The sequence below is a fragment of the Homarus americanus genome, unplaced genomic scaffold, assembly GCF_018991925.1.
Source record: "Homarus americanus isolate GMGI-L3 unplaced genomic scaffold, GMGI_Hamer_2.0 scaffold32583, whole genome shotgun sequence".
Taxonomy (NCBI): Eukaryota; Metazoa; Arthropoda; class Malacostraca; order Decapoda; family Nephropidae; genus Homarus; species Homarus americanus.
The window spans coordinates 3,993,453-4,017,723 of record NW_024713129.1 but is presented as its reverse complement, the minus strand read 5'-3'; the positions used below and the strand labels follow the sequence as shown (position 1 = coordinate 4,017,723).

The 24,271-nt window shown below is 43.8% G+C and overlaps 1 protein-coding gene across 2 annotated transcripts; it reads right to left on the bottom strand.

The window, feature by feature from the left end:
- Nucleotides 1–8,848: 8,848 nt before the first annotated feature.
- LOC121866262 (DNA-binding protein D-ETS-4-like) lies at nt 8,849–23,387 on the bottom strand. 2 transcript variants are annotated; one of them, XM_042365883.1, is made up of 4 exons: nt 23,269–23,387; nt 20,442–21,138; nt 12,689–13,564; nt 8,849–10,233 (listed from the first exon to the last, which is right to left on the bottom strand). In XM_042365883.1, exons 1-4 carry the CDS (start codon nt 23,293–23,295, stop codon nt 9,902–9,904), a joined length of 1,932 nt encoding a protein of 643 aa, XP_042221817.1. In that variant the 5' UTR covers nt 23,296–23,387; the 3' UTR covers nt 8,849–9,901. The 2 variants fall into 2 exon arrangements, with proteins under 2 accessions (XP_042221817.1, XP_042221825.1); XM_042365891.1 differs by having other exon boundaries at nt 8,849–10,230.
- Between the last annotated feature and the right edge of the window lie 884 nt (nt 23,388–24,271).

Sequence of the window (24,271 nt, the reverse complement as noted above, 5' to 3'; positions counted from 1 at the left end):
TTGATGACAGTCAGTTCACAGTCGGTATATTCTTGGACCTCTCTAAAGCCTTCGATACTGTCGACCATACCATCCTCCTTTCAAAGCTTGAACATTACAGCGTTAGGGGCCTGTCCTACAATTCGTTTACCTCATATCTGTCCAACAGGATGCAGTATGTCTGCTATAATAACCACCAATCTGACTCCTCGCCAATCTTGTATGGAGTCCCCCAAGGTTCCATTCTCGGTCCAGTACTGTTTTTGTTGTACATAAACGACATAGTCCACGCCAGCTCACTCATAAAATACAACTTATTTGCAGACGAAAGTAATCTCTATGCCAGCAACTCAGACCTCCATTCCTTGATGAGAACTATGAACACTGAATTAATTAAAGTCGGGACCTGGGTAATACGTAATAAACTGACCTTAAACCTTGAGAAAACCCACTACACGATCTTTCACAGAAGAAAAAACTTACCTCCAGACTTGAACCCCCTGTACCTTGGTAATATAGTTCTCTAACGCGAACAAAATACTAAATTCTTCGGAGTTATTGTTAATGAGCAACTTAACTGGAGAAACCACATACAAGCCATTCACAGTAAAATCAATAAACAGTGCGGCATCATGTATCACACTCGACAGTCACTCACTCTCACAGCAATGAAAAAAATCTATCATGATCTTGTTTACACTGTCACACACTATGGGGGGCCTCTGGCCCTTCAAAATCACAATCTCTGGTTACTGCACAAAAGAGAGTTGTATGGACAATGACTTACTTGAAAAAAACAGATCACACAAACGAAAAATTTGCGATATTGAAATTTCTAAAATTCGAGGATATTAACACCTACTGCTGTGCCCTCTTTGTTTACAAATCTATCAATCACTTGCTTGACAATAATTATTTCCAGTTCCGGAATAATGAGAGATACAACTTAGGCACCCAGAGCTACTAAGACCACCCCCATGCGCTCCTCTCAGTCCCAGACCTCCATAAAATATCATGGTGTGAGGGTGTAGAACAACTTACCCCCACACATCCGAGCAAAGACTACGCTCCCTTCCTTTAAATCATCTCTAAAAAAATATGTTGTCGAAGTATTAATATTTCTTGTAACACTTACTATATTTACAGTACCTGCTTTTATTGTACCATCAAAACCGTTTTATCGGAAATTATCATGTAAATATATAAGTAATTACCATTGCAATAAACATAATTGCCAACTAGACATAATCCTGACAGCTCTGTCCTCTTGTTCAACCTTATTACTGTACAACCCAGGTTGTACTGCTCCCCCATTATACTTATGTTTTTCAATTCCACTGTAATTTATATACAGTATATATATATATATATATATATATATATATATATATATATATATATATATATATATATATATATATATATATATATATATATATATATATATATATATATATATATATATACTGTATATATGTATTTATTTATATATATATATGTGTGTGTGTGTGTATATATGTATATGTATGTGTATATGTATGTATAAATAAAAAAATAAAAAATAAATAAAAATAATAAATAATAAAATAAATATATATTAAAGTGATAACTGTGGTAACACTATGAGATGTACTTATTACTACCATGCTATTGTACTATTCCAGATGATACTAAATGTTAAATAATACTTCCTTGAGATAAATGTATAGTATATATCAGGTGCCTCAAAGAGAGCTCAGGTTCTCAACTGGCTCAACCATGTTAATATTGTTATTATTATCCACTCTGTATCTGTATTTTTCTGGCTAAATAAAATGTTTCATTTCAATTCAATTCAATTCAACTTCCTCCTCACCCCTCTGTATAGCGCCCTACCCTTTCCTCCCCCTCTACTGTTGCGTAAGTCATCCGACACTGGACCGATAGGGCCGAAACGAAGGCGCCTGTTACTGTGTCGTTGCAGAGGCTGGGGCATGTCACTCCCGCTGTGTTGCACATGACTGTCAACATCCACCCCTTTTCCTGTGCCACCCCTAGTGTGCTCCACCTACCCCTCCTCCTTCCCCATTACTCATTCATATTACCTTTGTCTTTGTTCATTGCTAAGCTTTGATAAATAATAATAATAATAATAATAATAATAATAATAATATTATTATTATTATTATTATTATTATTATTATTATTATTATTATTATTATTATTATTATTATTATTATTATTATTATTATTATTATTATTATTATTATTATTATTATTATTATTATTATTATTATTATTATTATTATTATTATTATTATTATTATTATTATTATTATTATTATTATTAATGGTAATACTACTACTACTACTACTAATAATAATAATAATAATAATAACTGGGATATTGTATCATTGCCTATAGTTCTGAGCCTGCCTGTGTATCGTACACATTCATAACTAACCTCGGGGGGGTATTTCTAGGTGTGGAAGGTAGAAGAGATTATTGTTTAAAATGTACTGTACGTGCAGACTTTTCCTGGCTAAGTTTATTTGATTGCACATTCACACACTATGTAAAATCATGAATACAAATATATTTGACCGACATAAATGCACACATTTGAATTCAAACGTGTATTCCGCAAATATATATCGTATGCACAAAATACATGCATATGCTTGTAAATATGTATATTAATACCTCTATATACGTTTAAATAATAGTGATATTCTTCGGTTTAATCACCTATTTCAGTTTCTGTTCTTCGGGTAATATCACATTTGCATTAGCAAATTTTCAAAGTGCCAAAGTAATTCCTAGGAATACTTGTCAACTATTTACCGTAGAGCCTTGGACAAACAGTTCATTTAAATACTACAATAACAGTAAAACATCCTGAAGTACGATTGCGACAATGAAACTTTTATATCCTAATTCTCCTGCGACCGTGACTAGTGGTGGACTGTGTTATTTTAGACCTCAGTTCAAATACTCATTTTGCTTAAAGCATATGATGTTCCTTAAATCTACTGCCCTCTGCGTGAAGAAATATCTCCATATAATCGTTCTACATCAGCTTCATTACGTGAAATTTCCCAGGATACAAAGTTCGGGGAAACGGTAAATATTCTGTAGTACGAGGAATCACGCAGTCTTGTGTACCTGACGAGAAAATTACCACCAGCTCCCGCCTGCTAGATTGACTTCTCAAAATACATTACTGCAATAGTGTTGTTTAGGCTTCTCAACATGCAACGACCCATTTCACTAATTTTTGGTTTACTCTGATGTTATTTAGAAGTTATCAGAACTGAGATACTAAAATAAGTAAATAATGTAAAAAAAAAAGTAGACGAATGCACTCACTGCTGGTAAGAAAGGTTAGTGCTTGAGTAAAGAAACTAAACTTGCATTTCCTAGAAAGACGAAGAGTGCGGGGAGATATGATAGAAGTATTTAAGTGGGTGAAAGGAATCAATAAAGGAGATAAAGAGAAAGTTCTTATAATATCCGAGCAGGAAAGGACTCGTAGCAACGGATTTAAGTTGGATAAGTTTAGGTTTAGGAGGGAGATTGGAAGAATCTGGTTCACAAATAGGGTGGTGGATGAGTGGAACAAGCTTAGCAACTTTGTAGTAAGTGCTGGGACGCTGGAAAGTTATAAAAGGAGGCTGGATAGATTCATGGACGATAGAGGGTGGTTGTAACTCCCGACAGGAGCTGCCATGCACAGGCCAACCGGCCTATTGCAGACTCCTTATGTTCTTATGTAAATGGTCCTTGTAATGAAAGCTGTTTGTCTATACAGTACGTCATGTTTGAAGATAATAATCACAGGTTGTTGTTGTTTTTCCACAAATCCCGATTATTGTGACCAAATTTCCTTGAATTCGTTCCCTTCCTTTCATTATATCCTGTTTTTTTTTTTCAGGCACTGGGATTAAGTAGCGGGAATTCACGCAACACATTCTTTCTCTATTTTTAATCTGCAATCCTTCCCAAATTATTACATCAGACACGCCTTAATACGTGTACGAGTAATCTTATTACCGACAAAATCATGTAGTTAAATTCTTCAATCACAAACCCCTCAGTCATAGCGTTGGATCCTGGTGTATTTTGCACTTAAAATTAACTATCAATTGCTTGTAGTCTTTCAGTCGCAGTAGAAACTACTAAAAATAGTAACTCTTCCTTATGACGACAGTCATGCAGTCAAGGTTTCATTCACTCTTTCTTGCTGGAAATAATGAGTAAACCGCTGACAAACTTCTCGGTCATTAATAATAACTGAAGGAAGTTACTGCAAGTTACAAGACAATTTGTATTTACAGGATTAGTAATAAATGAAACAAATAAATGTTGATAACAGTTGAGGTGAACGCTGTAAGAGAAAACCCATCAAATTACCATGTATTACATTCAAGTTGCCCTCACACATATATAGGAAAGATTCTTATATTCTTTTGCCCAAAGCCTAGCGAGAACTTCCTTGACGACGCCTAGCTTACAAAATAATCTGATAATATAGTCTGGAACTGGGGTCTGGTTTTTGGGTTCACCAGTAACTTCAGACAAATTTCCTATGGAGGATAGCTTCTTTCTTACCTTAAAAATTTCCAGAAACTTGATGGAGGATTGCATTTTTTTTTCCAAAGCTCTTGTTATAAATCAATCCCCCCGACAAAGGGATGTGGCACTTCCTAATTTGACAAATGCTTCCCACCGACCGACCAAACTCAAAGCGATCGAACTCTTTCCATATCTTGCCAAACCAAACCTACATAACATAACATAACCTAAAAATTATGTCTATGATATACTATGTGTAAAATTGCAGGATCTTGACATTGGGTCTGCTGACTGGTTAAAATGATATCAGATCAATAAAAAACAAATTTGTTGTTACAAATAACACTGAGTCAACATCCATGCCAATAACCTGTGCAGTCCTATTCCTGGGACCTTAGCTCTTCCTGTGTTATGTAAACATGTTCATTAGTGTTAATCTTCACGGTGTATTTTGCTTTCTTTAAATATTCATAATATTGTTCTAAGACTTCTTCCTCACTCTCATTTGTTGGTGCATAAACCTGTATTATTACCATGTCCATATTTTTAGCATTAAACTCTATCTGACACTGTTCAATATCCCTTTACACTACTACTCAACTTCCGGTTTACAACAATACCAACACCTCTCTCATGTTTTTCACCGCCTCAATATATGAAGAAGATTCTTCGTCACTAATGCTATTTGAACCTGTCCATCTTACTTCACTTAATTACAGTGTCCCACTGCAATCTTTTCATTTCACTACAAACATTTGCATACAGTATTTACCAGCCTCATATGATGTCCTCACATTACATGTTCCAATCTTGATTTTGTGTTTGTTCTTTTTTAAATTTTCCTTCGTGTTTAATGTTCAAGGCTTTGTTGTGCTCGGGCAGTACTTGCTAGCTTTCCGTGGCACACTGGCCGCAAGCTCGGGAGACAATGCTGTTGGGACCTTTTGGTGACGATGATCCAACAGGAACGCCCGAGAATTGTTTATTGTGTCTGTCCATGGTTGATCAAGGGTAAGAGATGAAGTTAATGAGAATGGTTTACCCAAACCTTTCCTCATCAGAAGACAAATTAAAGGGAGTAGAACAAGTTGTGAATGAATTGCAGGGTGTAGAGGCCGCTCACACTTCACTCGGTGGAGAATTTGCGTGTTTAACGACGACACACTTTCAACATCCTCATTTAAGGTAACAAGATGGGATCTTGATACCCATCTAATACTTAGACATAACTATCTCTGTACTGCGGCCGATGATGTGCAACGATTTATGTATTTTTCTGCCTTTTCAAGCTGTCTTTTTTCATCAGGATGCGAACCTTTTAGTATGTTTGCGTATATGTTTACCCGTTTCTTTGTATAAGACTTCAGCCGCATGATCTTATTATTACATGTTATGTCTTGCAGAAGTTTTCTCTTTTAATTTTTATGTATTGAGTTGTAATCAGCTATTTAATTTGATTTTTCCAACTGTCATTTATTTAATTTTCGCATTTTATAAATTTCTATTATCCAAAATAGTAGATGAAATAAACCATTTCGGTTTATTTACTTACCATAATACCCAATACAACCTTCTCCACCCCCTGAGTGAGGTGAACAGACGTTCCTTTTCGTTCTTTCCTTCTCTGTATGTATTTTCTTACTATACTTGTCATTATCCTTCTCAACTATTTCTAGTCCGCTCTAGACCTTCAACACTGTTTGATTTCCCACTAAAACCTTTAACACCAACCCAGGGAGAGTACACCCTGCCCTTGATTTCCACAAAACCAACGCAAAAATAATTCCCGTGCACATTGTTGAGCTGCTGCTCCTCTCTTATTACCAACGTAAGCCCGTGAATATATGTACAGTATACATAATTTTCTGCTTGGCATTAGTGTTATAAATATATTCGTGGGTTTAAAATATTTTTGAAGTGTTTATAAGTTTTATAATGGGCTAATCGTTAGCATGTTTTTTTTCAAATTACTGATTTATTTACCATATTCATTTACTCGAATTAATTATTTATCATCAATATAAGATGAAAAACGGAATGGTATCGCATTCAACCCCTAAAATTATCGTGTTGTAATCTGTTATTTGTATATTGAGTCACCTTCGTCCTCTGACAGGTTGGCAAAAATTATGATTTGTAAGATTAAACGACCTTAGTAGGGTAAGATTCAGGAGGGTGGTACACGTGTTCTTCAGCTTGCTATTAGTGATCGGACAAATGCTGTTTAATTAGCTTAGATAGGTAGAATTCAGGTGTTGAGACGAATTCGGGGATTCAGAAATTAATTAAATCTTCCCCGTGTAGGTCCCGTTAAATAAATAATTTCTGCTAGATAGAGTTCACATTTTAATGTACTGATTATGGTGAAGTAGGGGGATGCAGGTGTTAATAACAAGCTTGTGCTGGATTTAATTCAGCTGTCAGTCTACGTTAGTTGGGAGTCGTGTTACCTTATTAAGCCTCTACTAAAAGCTTCTCATGTGTTAGAATTATTCATTAACCGTTACCAGGCAAGGTTCAGTAATAAATATCATTCATTAACGTCTGCTTGGGCTCAGTAGTCTCAGGCAAAATTGGTGTAAACAACACCCAGTAGTCTCAGGTAGGATTGGTGTAAACCACACCCAGTAGTCTCAGGTAGGATTGGTGTAAACAACACCCAGTAGTCTCAGGTAGGATTGGTGTAAACCACACCCAGTAGTCTCAGGTAGGATTGGTGTAAACAACACCCAGTAGTCTCAGGTAGGATTGGTGTAAACCACACCCAGTAGTCTCAGGTAGGATTGGTGTAAACAACACCCAGTAGTCTCAGGTAGGATTGGTGTAAACCACACCCAGTAGTCTCAGGTAGGATTGGTGTAAACCACACCCAGTAGTCTCAGGTAGGATTGGTGTAAACAACACCCAGTAGTCTCAAGATTGGTGTAAATAACACTCAGTAGTCTCAGGTAAGACTCAGATGTAAACATCACTCGATAATCTCAGGTAAGACTCAGATGTAAACATCACTCAGTAGTCTCAGGTAGGATTGGTGTAAACATTAATCAGTAGTCACAGGTTAGACTCAGGTGTAAACATTATCAGTCAGTGGTCTCAGTTATGTAACTCGGTGTAAACATCATCAGTCAGTAGTCTCAGGTGTAAACATCATCAGTCAGTAGTCTCAGGTGTAAACATCATCAGTCAGTAGTCTCAGGTGTAAACATCATCAGTCAGTAGTTTCAGGTGTAAACATCATCAGTCAGTAGTCTCAGGTGTAAACATCATCAGTCAGTAGTCTCAGGTGTAAACATCATCAGTCAGTAGTCTCAGGTGTAAACATCATCAGTCAGTAGTCTCGAAGTGTAAACATCATCAGTCAGTAGTCTCAGGTGTAAACATCATCAGTCAGTAGTCTCAGGTGTAAAACATCATCAGTCAGTAGTCTCAGGTGTAAACATCATCAGTCAGTAGTCTCGAAGTGTAAACATCATCAGTCAGTAGTCTCAGGTGTAAACATCATCAGTCAGTAGTCTCAGGTGTAAACATCATCAGTCAGTAGTCTCAGGTGTCAGTAGTCTCAGGTGTAAACATCATCAGTCAGTAGTCTCAGGTGAAACATCAGTCAGTAGTCTCAGGTGTAAAAATGTCAGTAGTCTCAGGTGTAAACATCAGTCAGTAGTCTCAGGTGAAAACATCAGTCAGTAGTCTTAGGTAAGACTCGGGTGTACACATCAATCAGTAGTCTCAAGTGTAAACATCATCAGTCAGTAGTCTCAGGTGTAAACATCATCAGTCAGTAGTCTCAGGTGTAAACATCAGTCAGTAGTCTCAGGTGTAAACATCAGTCAGTAGTCTCAGGTGTAAACATGTCAGTAGTCTCAGGTGTAAACATCAGTCAGTAGTCTCAGGTAAGACTCGGGTGTACACATCAGTCAGTAGTCTCAGGTAAGTGACTCAGTGTAAACATCATCAGTCAGTAGTCTCAGTGTACACATCAGTCAGTAGTCTCAGGTAAAATTAAGGTGTAAACATCGTCAGTCAGTAGTCTTAGGTAAGACTCGGGTGTAAACATCATCAGTCAGTAGTCTCAGTGTAAACATCATTCAGTAGTCTCAGGTGTACACATTATCAGTCAATCTTAGGTAAGACTCAGGTGTAAATATCATCAGTCAGTAGTCTTAGGTGTAAACATTATCAGTCAGTCGTCTGTTATGTAACTCAGTGTAAACATCAGTCAGTAGTCTCAGGTGTAAAAAATGTCAGTGGTCTTAGGTTTAAACATCACTCTTCAACATGTAGGTAAAATAAGGTTCAGGTGTTAAGACAAAATCATCAATTTGGGTGGAATTTATTTTGGACAAGAAAACAATACATATGACTTATGTATCTTCTTCATTTATGACGTGGTGGGGGATTTTTTTTTTTAATTTATTATAATTTTTTTTTTTGGCATTTGCATATATGTGCTTGATAGCATAAATAAATAATCAATACAGTATATATTTTAACAAAATATATTTGTTACATTTAAAAATATAGGTGGGGGTGTTGACCTAGGTGATAAGTGGTCGTGGTTAAGGCGTAGACTAACACACATCTCAACCACGTCCACGAGCCTATACACACACGCACATGAGGCGCGCCAGCATGTACTCACACATTCTCACGAAGACTACAAATATCACTGTCACACCCCCGTTGGACTTGGTAACGTCGTGAGATACACTTACAACTATACCAAGTCCATAACGCCCGCGTGGCCACCACCTTAGGTGGAGGAGATGCGGGCGTCCGGTATCCAGGAGCGGCGCCCCCCTTCAGCGATATCACTTGAAGGCGGTGAAAGGGTCGCCGCTGGGCCGTAAGGATGGGGGAGGGGTCGGCCGGTCCCTCAGCCCGCCCCCACGGCAACGTCTGGTGCAACACTCGCACACCACGACCTTAAACACTATTACTTTAACAGCTACAACATCTTAGGGAAATAAACAGTAATACAGGCAGGCACTGGTGCAGGGGCCCGGCTAATACTTGGCTGATCCCCTGCACCCTCCAGCCAATTTCACTGCACCTTAACACTATAACTTAAACCTACCATAGAGCTAGGTAACAATAACATAGGCCTACAGACTGCTCGGGCGACACTAACTGATGTCACCACGAACGTGTATAACACGAAGTTCATAGAACTTACACATGGGGATATATCATAGATATATGGTGTAAAAATAACGCACAGGGCCTTGTTGTGGACCTCAGGCCTGTCTCAGGCCGAGTTGTCCACCGACCTTGTGCGGGAATAGGGGAAATTACCTTCCCCCCCTTAACGCTAGGTTGGTCATTCACACAGGTACACTCAAGCACACTCTGGGGAGGTCTGGCCGCGCCCTACAGACAGTAGGGGTGGCAGAACTGATATACCAGTCGCTGGGAGCGCTCAGTCTTCTTCATGATGCCCTTCTTGTAGTACTGACGGATGGATCGTGAGAGTTTATCATAGTTCATGGCGGGACGGTTCTTGCGCTTACCCCAGAGCCTCGCCACACGCACACTGTCCTCAATCTTAAACACACCCTTCTGTCTGTCCAGCCACCGGATGCAGGAGCCATACAGCTGTGGCTGCTGAAGGAGCTCCTTCAAGAATTGCCACAAGTGGATGTGGGTGCCCCCGCGACCGCCGCTTCCGCTACCACCGCTACACACTTCGTCCTCAACATCTTCTGAAACACAAAAAATTAACGCCGTTAAAATACAAATTACAACGAAAACACAGTTTCCTACTCCAACAAACCTCCCACTACAACACACAGTGCATCCCAAAGCCCCGTTTCCCCAAGAAACAAGTTGGGAGACATCCCTCAACTAATGGAATCCAGGAAAATCACAACTTAACCAAGACTAACCTAACCAACTGAATTTCAATACTTCCACGGTTAATGGTATTTAAATAAAATGTGACTTCCCTGTGACTCTTCCCTGTCATTTATTTCCGTTCGCCAACTAATCTAACCGGTTTCCAAAATCCATACATCAAAATTCTATCAAGTGGGTGATGTAACACTGCCAAAACAATATACAGTAATGCAGCTGCTGGCAGCAATATAAGAGCGGAAGTCATCGTGTGAGCAACAATACTATCGGAGGCCCCAGTCACCTCCCCGTACATTGTTTACACCACACCAACATTGTTCCCACAGGAAGAAGACACCGTCCCCCCCCCCCATTATCGTGCAATAGTGTGTGTGTACCTTTACTACCACTTAATAACCAATTCCCTCTTAGATGCCCAACACATTCACCCCGGCCTCACTCACTCCTGTGTTGTGGAGGAACAGCCTTGAGGCAAAGCTCTGTAAACTCGCTCTTCCGCCGCCTTACCAAACTACACAAACTTGCGAAATTAACAAAGAAAAGAATAACTATGACGCAATATCCCCGCACCTCACCCACTTCACTATAGATAGGGGGGGGGGGAGTTGGTGTATACTCAACACTGAAGTGATCTTTTCTCATCATTACCCTTGACTAAACTAAATTATTAGGGAACACCACATCACAGAGGTGTGAGGAAGAAGTTTAACAGATGTGAATGAGAAATAATGACATGGATGGGATAACAGATATGAAGAGGCTAAATTATGTGAAGTAAGGAGTGTGGTGGAGCTGGAGTGTAGATGGAAAAAGAGTAAAAGGTGTGGAAGGGAAAGGGGGAGAGTGGAGGGGAGGAAAGGGGAGAGGGAGGGGGGGAGGGAGGAAGGAGGAAAGGGAGGAGCAGCGGCCTTGAAGCTCGGGAATCCCACTGTAATGCTGAGCGACGTGTATGCTTAAGCTCTGTCTTGTGTATGTAGTTTATCACAATGTTCCACTCACCAGTGAATATTAACGTACCCCTCCTCCCACCCCGGTGCCGCCAGTCACGTACGTCTTCCCTTCTTACTCCACCTAAAATGAAAGCTGTGACGTCACACATACCACTGTAATCTGAACTGTAGGTTGAGTTGTTGTGCCATAAATTTAACAAACTAGGAATATGTTTACACTTATATCAACGAAAAATAGTTAATACAAAAAACGGACTATCTATTTATAAAGTTAAATGTGTGAATATTTAAAATAATTTCAAGATAATATGAGCGCATAAAAGGAGCGTTGAGATTTCCAGGGGCCCTGATGGAGGCTAGCCGTGGTATCACCTTGAGCCTGACACTGAGCGCGGTGCAGGAACACCATCCTTATACTTCTCAAGAATAAAGGCGAACACAGACTGGCGCGAGATAGGACCTTGTGTTATGATGGATGCCTCACTAGCCTCAATTGTAATGTTTCGTCCAACACAAAGAAAACTAGATTTGGTCGTGATTCAACAGCGGCAACAGACAGCCTCGGCCAAGCTCTCATCTGCATGACTAAACCGTGTTTATGCACATTTGGTATGTTTACAGTTAGAGCAGCACCCGCCCACGCAAAACACCCACATCTTATTGCAACACACCACCAACTGCAACATTTACAATACTCCTATATTACAAAACTCGACAAAAAATACATAGAAGTAATGTCAAGTTCAACAAATCTGTATCGATCACGTTATTTTTTCCCTATCTAACAACTAAACAAAACCAGAAAATTATATTAAATTTCAACAAACGCAGTGTGTGTGTGTGTGTGTGTGTGTAAAAGTCCTGGGTGGTAAATAATCTAGACCTACAAGCCCCATCATGCAATGGACGACCCTCTCCCGATGGTGTGGTGCCTGTCTTCTACCATACCGCTAGAAGAGCCTTGGGCACCTCAGTGTCAACATCTGAGTGTTTGATCCCCCCCCCCCAACAGCGCCTCCCATACAACCTAACCCTTCACCAGATTCATCGATGCACCGGTCCCTACCTAAGCACAATCAACTACTCGTACTCAAATTTCATCGACCCCATACTCATTAAAAGTAATGTCAACATTAAAATATTTTTAATTAAAATACAAAAAAAATGCCGTAAACTATATTGGCAAGTGATTTTTGTTTAATAGTCATGTAGTAGAAAACCTAACCAACAGGTGTTATAAAGCCTGGTGGGGAAAATGACAACTTTTTAGAGCTTGTATGACTATGTTAGCGAGAACCCAGTGGTGGTGGAGAGTGCTTGGCTGACCAATAAGAGGTGGGACATGGGTACTTACCATCAGAATCAAAGGCGTCGTCCTGGGGTGAGTGAGCGGGGACACGGGCGATGTGGGCGGCCTTGGGGCTGCTGGCTTGCTGCTGGAGAAGGGCCGTCATGTCTAGGCATTGTTCCTCCAGATAGACGGTGCCACTGGCTTGCTGCTGCTGTGGAGGCTGTGGGGCCGGGGCGCCTGGCTGGGGCTGGCAAGTACCTGCGCCACCACCAGCCTGGAGGTGCTGCTGCTGCTGCCGATTCACCTGCACTACAGGCGTGGGCACTTGACCCATGTTAGTAGTTAGGGACATAGGAGGGCTTGATGGCGAACCTAAGTGAACAGGAGAGCCAAGCTGACTCGGAGAACCAAGCTGACTCGGTGAGCCAAGCTGACTCGGTGAGCCAAGCTGACTCGGAGAGCCAAGCTGACTCGGCGAGCCAAGCTGACTCGGCGAGCCAAGCTGACTCGGCGAGCCAAGCTGACTCGGCGAGCCAAGCTGACTCGGCGAGCCAAGCTGACTCGGTGAGCCAAGCTGACTTGAAGAGCTTAACTGGCTTGGGGACTCCAGCTGGGGTGCCTGGGGCACTTGCTGCTGGCACTGCTGGTGCTGCTGCTGCTGCGGTGCTGGCATGAGGGGCTGGTCAGGGTAAAGGCGATACCAGTGTTGGTACTGGGGGAGCTTGGGCGCCGCCCGCAGAGCTCCCCGCCAGATCTCCAACTGGGCATACAGCAGCTCACCACCTACGGGAGCGAGCTGGCGGAACTGCGCCTCCGTCAGTTTAAGAAGCGCAGGGCCGCCCAGGTTCCAGAAATTGAGCATGAGTGGCGGCAGCTGAAGCTGGGTTGCCTGCAGGTTGAGCCAGGCGCGCACGTCAGCCACGCTCCACAAGGTGGGGTCTGCAATACAAAACAACACCGTGTAAGTTGAGGCATCACACTCGCCTACATAGAAATGTCACGGGCACAGCTCTAGCAGTGCATATGTAACCTATAGGTAGTCAACAAAGACAATATACTATACTACCTACATTGTATCAACACCTTCAGTAAAAATTTTTGATAAAGTTGTAAAGTTTTACACTACATAGCCTCCAGATCTCAATGTCACTTAAAAGGGAGTAACGCCCGTATTATTAAACATCTTCCCTTGAAGAGTGTCGTCGTGTTTCAACCCGAGTTTTAAACTAAACGAGTCCTGAGGGACACAGCAGTACTGTACTAAACTGGGTGGTGTGGCGGAAAAATTAACCAATTCCAATAAAATTAATTTTACCACCACACCACCCCGTTAAGTACTGTACTGCGGTGTCCCCCAGGACTCATTTAGTTTAAAACTCGGGTTGAAACACGACGCCCCTCTTCAAGGGAATATGTTGTTTAACAATACGGGTGGAAGTATTTCATGGGTTCTCTTTCCACTAGAAGACAACACTTCAGCACTTTCCACACAACAATCCGATAAAAACAACAGAGGACACATCAACGTGGTAATGGTATTTAACAGCCCAAACACTTGTGACCGCAAGCAAAACCCAGTCGTTAACACCTACCAGTCACATCAGGCGGCGACGGTGACACCGATCTCGATTTCGAGGACAAGTCCGCCATATTGGATGGCAGGAAAAAATGGCGGCTGAGATTAATCTTGCCCCAGGTGTCACCAGGGTAGTATCTTGCTTAAATGTCCCCCAGACAGAATATATCACAACGAGTTTGTTATGGGGCGCCCTGAGTGAGGTGTGATCGAACTCACCGCCCTGGCCAGACTATGCACCTTCAGATAATGCTGATGACAGAGGGTAACACTTGGTGACGTCACAACCCACGTCACTAGATCCTGGTCAGACCCGGGAGGACCAACAGGCATTTCCCGCTCACCCTTTATTTTCCCGCTCCTACCGCCTGAGGCGCAGGCGGTGCTCCCAGGTTAGACATCTGCCCTACAGGTGAGAGAACCCCCCTACAGGCGAGAGATAGCGGGGAGAGCCAGACAAGCGTCGCGCCGGGAGGGATGCGGGTGGTGATAGGCTAGCTGGGTGTGCCCAAGGTTACCGGCCTCACGCTCACCTCCCTGGCTTACCCACCACCACCGGCAGGAGCTACCAGGGGCGGCGGCCTCCACCAGGTGAAGATGGTCAGCATCAAGGGACAAACCAGCTTGTCATTAGCATCCAGCATCCCTCGACACACTGTCCAGCCCCCTCCCCCTACCAACAGCGGACCGACTCACCCATATACACACTGCCCCACCCACGCGCCCGCCCGCTCACTACAACCCAATCAACTTACCCACCCAGTCTCTCGCCCACCCATCCTATACTGTATCATCATATTCGACACACTGGCACCACATAACACCGACCAGTCCACCCATGGCCACAGACAACACCAGCTGAGAGCCAGACATCGTGTCATGTTTAACACCCCTGATAATGCCTAATGGTAAATGTTCCAAGAAAGGGAAGAAGGAAAATTGAAAAGAAAGTAAAGCGGTGGAAAAGCGAGAGGCGTCGGGTGTGTAACACTTACGCAAAATAAACTCCGACAGACAATGAGGTGCTCTGGCAAGGTACAGGGGAGGCGTTGTGGTCGGTGGTTGGCAAGAGTGCCTCACAAGAGTGCCACTCACCCCTGGAATGTCTCAGTGCTAGGGGGAGCCGTCTCGCAGGCGCCACCATCGTCAGGCAACTCCTGCACCTTATCCACTTTATCCCCCAATCCTTCCCTGCACCCTTATGAACCTTATTTTGCCTTCAAGCACTTTATACCGACAGGTTCTCCCTGTCTTATTGTATATCTTAAGCATCCATATTCACCATCAAGCCCTTCTACTCTAATACTTCATTATGTACATATTCGATTCTCCCTTTCATACTTAATCACTATTTCACCATCCCAATGCTACTTAACCTAGCCAAAGTTTACGTCTTATACATCGTCAACATTAGTAACTACACTCATAGCACATCAGTGTCTCGCCTCCAGCTACTTAACAATGTAAAACACCTTCTTTCCCTCCCTACAGTTTCTGCAATTAAACCCGAAACAACCCATTCCTGATAGTGAATTTATTAAGCCTTCACTCACTCGAGTTAAGGATGCTCTGTACTGTACTCTCGCCCACCCACCAAATCTAAGTCTAAGACGGCAAGCATGAACTACTGATGCTTCTGCACTTGTCTTGCACAGGATGTAAACTAGCCCCTGCACAAGTGGAGGTAAATCTGAAAAATCTGAAATCTGATGCGACTGGTCATATCCACTTACCTTTACACTCCACTCTCACCTCAACACCCTAGTAATAATAAGCTCCTTCATGACTTTATCTCTCTCCTTCTCAAAAAGATTCCCACTTAATGCACCGGAAACTCGACCCCCTCTCGTGGTGTTATCATGCCTTATCTGTGACGCACGAACATGAAAACAAGGCGTAGGCGGCTGTGCCGTCACGAGATAATGGTCTCCATCATCAAGTAGCTTAACAATACGGGCACGACCCCAGGGGCTAAAATCACCTATCTAAAAATTACAGCGACTTCACAATGGATAAAAGTCTTAAAACATTCATATTGTGAGACTACCAGCAGAGACCTTAAATGTACCAAGGGCTAAACCAATCTCAATCACCTGACCTGGCAGATAATTTAGCTTCTACAACCCAATCGAATCTTAGATCCTTGGCCAGGCCTGTAACTCCGGGGGTGAGGGAGCATAACGAGCGTGTCCCCCCCCCCCCTCTCCCCCAGTTGAAGACCTGCAGCGCCACTCAACATAAAAAGAGGGCGTTGTTCTTCCCTTAACCCCTTTACCCCCCAATCTTAATCCCCCTTTTCCGCACTTCTTAGCAGGGAACTTCGACCTCACATCGAAAGGAGGAGGCCAGAGTCACTCGCGCGCCTGGCATTTGCGTCACTACACATGGGGACAAAAAGTGGTCAACCCCTCAGATGTAGCTCAAGTACACCCACCACTGACTCCTCCTACTGCTTCTCCTACTCGTCGTCCCTCTTCCTACTGCTCCTACTGTCGTCCTCTACTACATTGCTTCTCCTACTCGTCGTCCTCCTCTTCCTACTGCTTCCTACTGTCGTCCCTCTTAAACTGCTTCTCCTACTCTCGTCTCTCCTCCTACTGCCACCCTAGTCCCTCTTCCTACTGCTTCCCACTCGTCGTCCCTCTCTTTACTATTGCTTCTCCTACTGCCGTCCCTCTCTTCCTAATGCTTCTCCCACTGTCTCTCCTCCTACTGCTACTCCCTCGTCCCTCTTCCTACTGCTTCTTCCCATGTCGTCCCTCTTGCAATTAGTTTCTCCATCGCCGTCCCTCTTCCTACTGTTTCTCCCCACTCGTCCTCTTCGTACTGCTTCTACTCGTCGTCCTCTTAATACGGCTTCTCCCACTGTCGTCCTCTTCCTACTGCTTTCTCCTACTCGTCGTCCCTTCTCGTACTGGCTTCTACTCGTCGTCCTCTTAATACGGCTTCTCCCACTGGGTCGTCCCTCTTAATACGGCTTCTCCTATTCGTCGTCCTCTAGCTACGGCTTCCTACTCTGTCGTCCCTCTTAATACGGCCTTCTCCTACTGTCGTCCCTCTCCTACTGCTTCTCCCACTGTCGTCCCTCTTCCACAAGCCCTACTCGTCGTCCCTCTTCCACTGCTTCTCCTACTTCGTCCCTCTTCCTACTGTTTCTCCTGCCCCTCTCTGTTCCTACTTGCTTCTCCTACTTCTCGTCCCTCTTCCTACTGTTTCTCCTACTTCTCGTCTCTCTTACTACTGCTTCTACTCGCCGTCCCTCTTCCTACTGCTTCTCCTACTCGTCCCTCTTTCTACTGCTTCTCCTACTCGTCCCTCCTCCTAGCCCCCTCCTCCATTGCTACTCCGTCCCTCTTCCTACTATTACTCCTCGTCCCTCATCCTACTGCTTTTCCTACTGTCCCTCCTCCTCCTGCTACTCCTCGTCCTCCTCCTCCTGCTACTCCTCGTCCCTCATCCTACTGCTTCTCCTACTCGTCCCTCCTCCTCGTCCCTCATCCTACTGCTTCTCCTACTCGTCCCTCCTCCTCCTGCTACTCCTCGTCCCTCCTCCTCCTGCTACTCCTCGTCCCTCCTCCTACTGCTTCTCTATTTCCCCTCCTCATCTTTCCCCTACTCTTGATTTTATTAACAATATTTTGAGCCGGTTACTATAAAAAAAACAGCAATTAATTGGGTATTACCGAAGACTTCAACAATGAATAATGTGACGATATATTAATAAAACATCTGACAGGCGACAGCACGGAATAAGAAGATATACAGCACCAGACTTTAAATATTTAACCCCGTATTACCGATCTCGACGCATTCACCCATGTCTAAACTCTTAAAAAAAAAAAACTGAAACCCCAAAAACGTTCAGTGAATTATCAGATACAGCAATGGCGCCCTTGGACATGACTGGTAAACAATGAAGTCAACTTATGACGACTACAGCATTGATAACTAATGATGATGACGTTAACGAGCTGTAACATCATGGATCCCAGGTACAGTAAGGCTCACTACAGCGCCACATACCTGTTGCCACGTCCAGCGTAGTAAGGGCGCTGTTAAAACCCCAGGCGAGGGGGGTCCAGGGGAGGACTGGAGTAGTAGGGGAAAGGGGAATGTGTGGAAGGGATAAATAAGCTGAAGGTGTGCAGGTGGGGTAAGGTTGTACATGTGTGTGTGTGGGAGGGCATAATGCTCAAGTTGTGGGAGACGAGAGACGGACGTTGCTGGAATATACAAGGAAGGACGGGTTAGGTTAGGCCTTACGGGAACAGCAGGAGGAAGATGAGAGTTCTAGACGTGACGGGTGAGCGAGGGGTGTTGGTGAGTCACGTGTGTGGGGGGGGGGAGAGTCAGTGAGTGAATGGGTGCGTCAGTGAGTGAATGGATGAGTCAGTGAGTGAATGGGTGAGTTAGTAAGTGAATGGGTGAGTTAGTAAGTGAATGGAGGAGTCGTGAGTGAATGGGTGAGTTAGAAAGTGAATGGGTGGGTGAGTTAGAAAGTGAATGGTCAGTGAGTGAATGGGTGAGTCAGTAAGGAATGGGTGAGTCAGTGAGTGAATGGGTGAGTTAGTGAATGGGTGAGTCCAGTGAGGGGTGAAGGAATGTGAAGTCAGTGGTGAATGGGTGAGTTAGTAAGGAATGGGTGAGTTAGAAAGTGAATGGGTGGGTGAGTCAGTGGGTGAATGGGTGGGTGAGCAGGGGGTGAATGGGTGGGTGAGCTCAGTGAGTGAATGGGTGAAGGTGAATGGGTGGGGGAGCAGTGAGTGAATGGGTGGGGGAGTCAGTGAGGAATGGGGTGGGGAGTCAGTGAGTGAATGGGTGGGGAGCTGTGAGGAATGGGTGGGGAGTCAGTGAGTGAATGGGTGGGGAGCCAGGAGTGAAATGGGTGGGGAGTCAGGTGAGTGAATGGGTGGGGGAGTCAGTGAGTGAATGGGTGGGGGAGTCAGTGAGTGAATGGGTGGGTGAGTCAGTGAGTGAATGGGTGGGGGAGTCAGTGAGTGAAGGAAAGATATAGTTGGGGTGAAGTAATGGTGGATGATACACCAGGAAGGGGGGAGGGGGCTGAAGGCCCTCCACCAGCCCCACCACTAGGGTGAAGGCTAAACAATACCAATCCATAGTACTGTGTGGGTCTCTGGCCTGTCTTGTGGGTATTAGACTGTGTGGGTATCTGGCCTGTCTTGTGGGTATTAGGAGTTTAGAAGAGAAGAGAATAAAATGTGAATAAGAAAGACGGGATTTACCCACAACTCGCACCCCAGCTGCACCTCACCCAACCTTGGAGTCCTACCCACACTCCGTTATTTGGAGGGAGGACCGCGATACCTTGGGTTTAGTATACATACTTATTTCAATACAAAATGATGGAGTTTCATTAATAATTATGAAGGTAGACTATGTAGAGGTAGGTGGTATACTGAGGGCGGACTAAAAGAGTGATGTGTAGATGATACTGGTTATAGGGAGGCATCATAAGGAGGCATCGTTACCGATTTCCTTCCATCACATTTTGCACACACGCGCGCGCACACAGTGAACAAAGGACAACCACCAAGGACCAGGGAGCGAGGGGCCTTGAGTAACCCTGTCCGACAGTTACTGCTGGCGCTCCTGCGGCAAAAACAAGTCCTTCCAAGGGCGGCTCCTCCATAAACTGGGCGAGGGGGTGTGGAGGTTTGGGGGGACAGCATGGAAGTGCGGGAGGCGCCACGGTTCGGGGGGTGGGGGGGAGGGCCCGCGTCTTTGAGCACTGGGGGTGTCTGACAGGTAGAGCGCGGAAACAAAAGCCTATCACCCCTCCATCTCCACATGAACCTTATAAATACAATACAAATTAAACTTCGGAGAATATACTTCAACGCCATAAGACCTTCCCCTGCAAAAGCGACGCCGGTACGCTGTTCCTATTTAAACAGTACCAAGAATTAAAAAAAAAAATATTGAGCTACAGTAACAGATTTATTCATCGTCACATAATGCAAGAATAGTTATGGACATGAAGAAAATAAGAAGCGGTCAACGTCTGTGTGTTAAAGAAGATTCCAACACGAGTAAATCATGTGCAACTAAGGATTAGTCTGCGTTGTGTTACTAAACGCAAGTGAAAAAAATAAAATAAAAATTAAACAGACCAACGAGAAGTAAGGTGCCGTCAGTACAAGAAAGATTATTAGGAGTATAGCGGAAGAAAGAAGCCTTTAGGAGACAGGCTTGAGAAGTACGCGAGAAGCATGTACTCACCCCGGGGGATTTTGAGGGAGTCTGAGACGCGCTGGACGTCCATCCTGGCATGCTCGAGGGCCAGTTGCTCTACCGTCTCGAGGATGTCCCTCTGGCAAGCGACGGCAGTGCTGGTTGTCGTGGGAGAGGTAGAGGGCGGCGGGGCGGGGACAGCAGGCGACCCACATGATGACCCCACGCTCACCTCTTCCTCCACCTCCTGCTTCACGTCCACCAACATGTCCAGGAACCCCAGCCCCTCATTCATGATGGTGGACGACACCGACTTATAGGGCACAGCCATCTTCTTCTGGAAGGTGTTGTCTTCAAGGCGGCCTCGCAGAAGAGGGTGGTCGGGGTAAGGGGCATAATGGGGTGCCTGCTGGTGCACGTTCGTCAAGGCTTGGTTCTCCGCCAGCAGCTCCGACAGGTTGAGTGAGCCCTCAAATCCTTCCTTCTTCAGGTTGGGTTGCGGACGAGCATAGGGAGAGACATGGTGGGGAGCCGGAGGAGAGGGTGGGAAGTTGCCGCAGTTAGATGGGGAGAAGGGTTCCTCCTTCACCTTTTCAAGCTCCCCAGGGTGATGTTGAGGGGAGTGGAATGAAGGAGGGGAGTAGCAGGGGTCGGACCACTGGGATGGTGAGGGAACCTGGCATTCCCCGTAGCCACCTTCGTGGCCAGGGCTTACCGATGTGCCCCCGGGCACAGCCTGGCTCATCTGCAACAAATAACTACATTAGTACACTATTTATAAGCGCTTTACTATGTATGTGACCAATCATCTACACTCAAATGTACTCGAGTCAACATCTACACTCAAATGTACCTGAGTCAACATCTACACTCAAATGTACTCGAGTCAACATCTACACTCAGATGTACTCGAGTCAACATCTACACATCAAATGTACTCGAGTCAACATCTACACTCAAATGTACCCGAGTCAACATCTACACTCAAATGTACCCGAGTCAACATCTACACTCAAATGTACCCGAGTCAACATCTACACTCAAATGTACCCGAGACAACATCTACACTCAAATGTACTCGAGTCAACATCTACACTCAAATGTACCCGAGACAACATCTACACTCAAATGTACCCGAGACAACATCTACTCAAATGTACCCGTAGAGTCAACATCTACACTCATATGTACTCGAGTCAACATCTACACTCAAATGTACAGTCAACATCTACACTCAAATGTACCCGAGACAACATCTACACTCAAATGTACCCGAGTCAACATCTACACTCAAATGTACTCGAGTCAACATCTACACTCAAATGTACTCGAGTCAACATCTACACTCATATGTACTCGAGTCAACATCTACACTCAAATGTACTCGAGTCAACATCTACACTCAAATGTACTCGAGTCAACATCTACACTCAAATGTACCCGAGTCAACATCTACACTCAAATTTACTCGAGTCAACATCTACACTCAAATGTACCCGAGACAACATCTACACTCAAATGTATCCGAGTCAACATCTTCACTTAAATGTACCCGAGTCAACATCTACACTCAAATGTACCCGAGACAACATCTACACTCAAATGTACCCGAGCTACATTATCTATCCACATATAAGGTACTTCCAAATGCTCAAAAAGTCACAAAAACAACTTTTCACTCTAGGAAACAATACACCAGGTCCAGGCAGCCCTCAAGCCAAACCCCTATACCCTCTTCGTAGGGCAATTCATCCCCAGGATCCCACATTGCTGCTGCAGTCACTCCTACACCGCCCAATATTGGGACACCTACACTAAATAATCTAAGTGAAAAATGATCCTCGGGTATTTAAAAAGTACCAAATAATGTATTAACCTTTTATGAACTTAAGTATTGTATAAATATTAGTAACATTGTGTCAATTACTTACGACGCCAGCACGGAGTGGGGGGGGGGGGTGAATTAAGGAGTAGTGGGTGTGGGAGTGACGGGTGGAGGGAGGGAGAGGGGAGACGGGGAGGGGTAAGAGGGTGGGTGCACGTCATTAAGCAACCTACGCACTTGCACCAACGCTCCCCTTTCTCACTAGCCCCACTCAACTTACTACTGGCCTACTTAACTATACGATATTTACATGTAAGGAACACGTATAAAGTGTTTGTATATTAAGTCATGTAGTTAATAGGCTATTCTACAATAAATCAACGAGTGGAAATTCTATGTGTGCTTGACTGTTGGCTCTCCTTTCACCCCTCACCCTGTTCACACTAACAGTCAATCTCTTCCCATTATTCAAATAATTAACAGTAGTACATTTCTATATGTCACAACTGAAATACACAAAGAATTAATTACCAATTACAGCATAATCTACTTGACCATGTAAAAATCGTCACCATCCACTACAGTGCACACTTTATTAGTTCGCCATGTGCTGCTCCCCTCAAAGTGCGTCATGCACTTTAGCGTGGAGACGTGCTAATAACATCACGTCAGCGCATTACTCACCACCATGATACTACAGCAGTGCCACTTAACTTGAGTTCTCCATGATAAGCCCTCCACTTGTTCCCCCCCCCCCTAAGTACCACAACACATTAAAAATCTCAGAATTATCGTGAAATTATCAAACAAGATGGAGAAAAGTTCTTACAAATCAATAGCTTGGCAATAGTACAAAACTGGTCTGTTTATACCTTACTTTAAATAAATTGTTGAGGTTTAAAGTTTTTATGGCACGGGATGTGGGAAACGCAGACGCCCCCACCCCAACCACCTGTAGCTTTCACCTAGCTTGTCAACCTTTACTACTATCACCACAAAAATTTAGCACTCCACAAACACATCACAACTTATAACATATCACCAACTTACCTCAGAGTACAGTAAGGTATGCATCATGATGCAAAAGTGGAAGAAACAAATTCTCGGAGCACTACTTCACACGTCTACTCCACTCGGTGTCTCGGCTCAGAATAACTCGGGATCGCCTACTATCTCGCCACCTGCAGTCATCATTTCCCTTACACCTGCCAGATACCACTATCCAACAAAATTATTTTTTATCTTTAGTTTTCCAAATACGATACGAAAGTCAGTTACAATAGATTGAAGTCATTTATGCTTCAATACAGTTTATTTTCGTGTTATTTAAGGGGAATCTATATTCATTTAGGTCCGTATAAATTAAGAAGTTTCAAATCAATGATATGACAACCAAGTACCCCAATGACGTCAATAAGTAACCATAGCAACGGCTTGCGCAGTGACCAAACACTGCTGAGAATGTAAGTCAGTCAAAGTTCTTGCACTCCAATTGGTTGACTAGTTCATTCGTTGTTTCGTTTAACTGAACTTTTCTTGATCAACAGATTCATATCACATTTTTAACCGAGTACTATACTGAATACTTCTCAATTCCCATTTATCCTTCTTTGGTAACTCAGCCGCTCGCAGAGTGAAAGTTATACTCCAACACTGCAGACCAGTGTGCACAGTCTCCTAACCAGTTATTTCTTAGAACAGTTTACATAAATCGCCAAATCATTCCTCCGGTGGCTACGCCTGTCACTACAATGCAAAAGTAAACTACATGCGATGTTTCACCAACATTATAAGTTATACACGTTCACAATTACCTCGGGGAGGCACTTGGTCAAGTTTTTGTTTCCAAGCTGCCCATCAGCCTTGGGTGGATGTTTGTTCCTTGGTCGGACATGCCAGCATCGCCTGCATTACACCACTCGCTGCCAGGACGGCTACGCCATGTCCCACATTCCCTCTACGCGAAAGTGATCTACAGTTATGAATATAAGCATTTCTATAACACTGGTGTTAAGAGTCTACCTGCATTATCAAAATATAAGCATCGATTAAT

What these genes read in the sequence shown, in the direction of transcription:
- LOC121866262 (XM_042365883.1), bottom strand. Translation starts at nt 23,295, where the DNA reads ATGATGCATACCTTACTGTACTCTGAG. An exon ending in ATACCTTACTGTACTCTGAG is followed by an intron (nt 21,139 to 23,268) that starts GTAAGTTGGTGA and finishes TATTTGTTGCAG; the next exon opens with ATGAGCCAGGCTGTGCCCGG. An exon ending in CTCCCTCAAAATCCCCCGGG is followed by an intron (nt 13,565 to 20,441) that starts GTGAGTACATGC and finishes TTTGTATTGCAG; the next exon opens with ACCCCACCTTGTGGAGCGTG.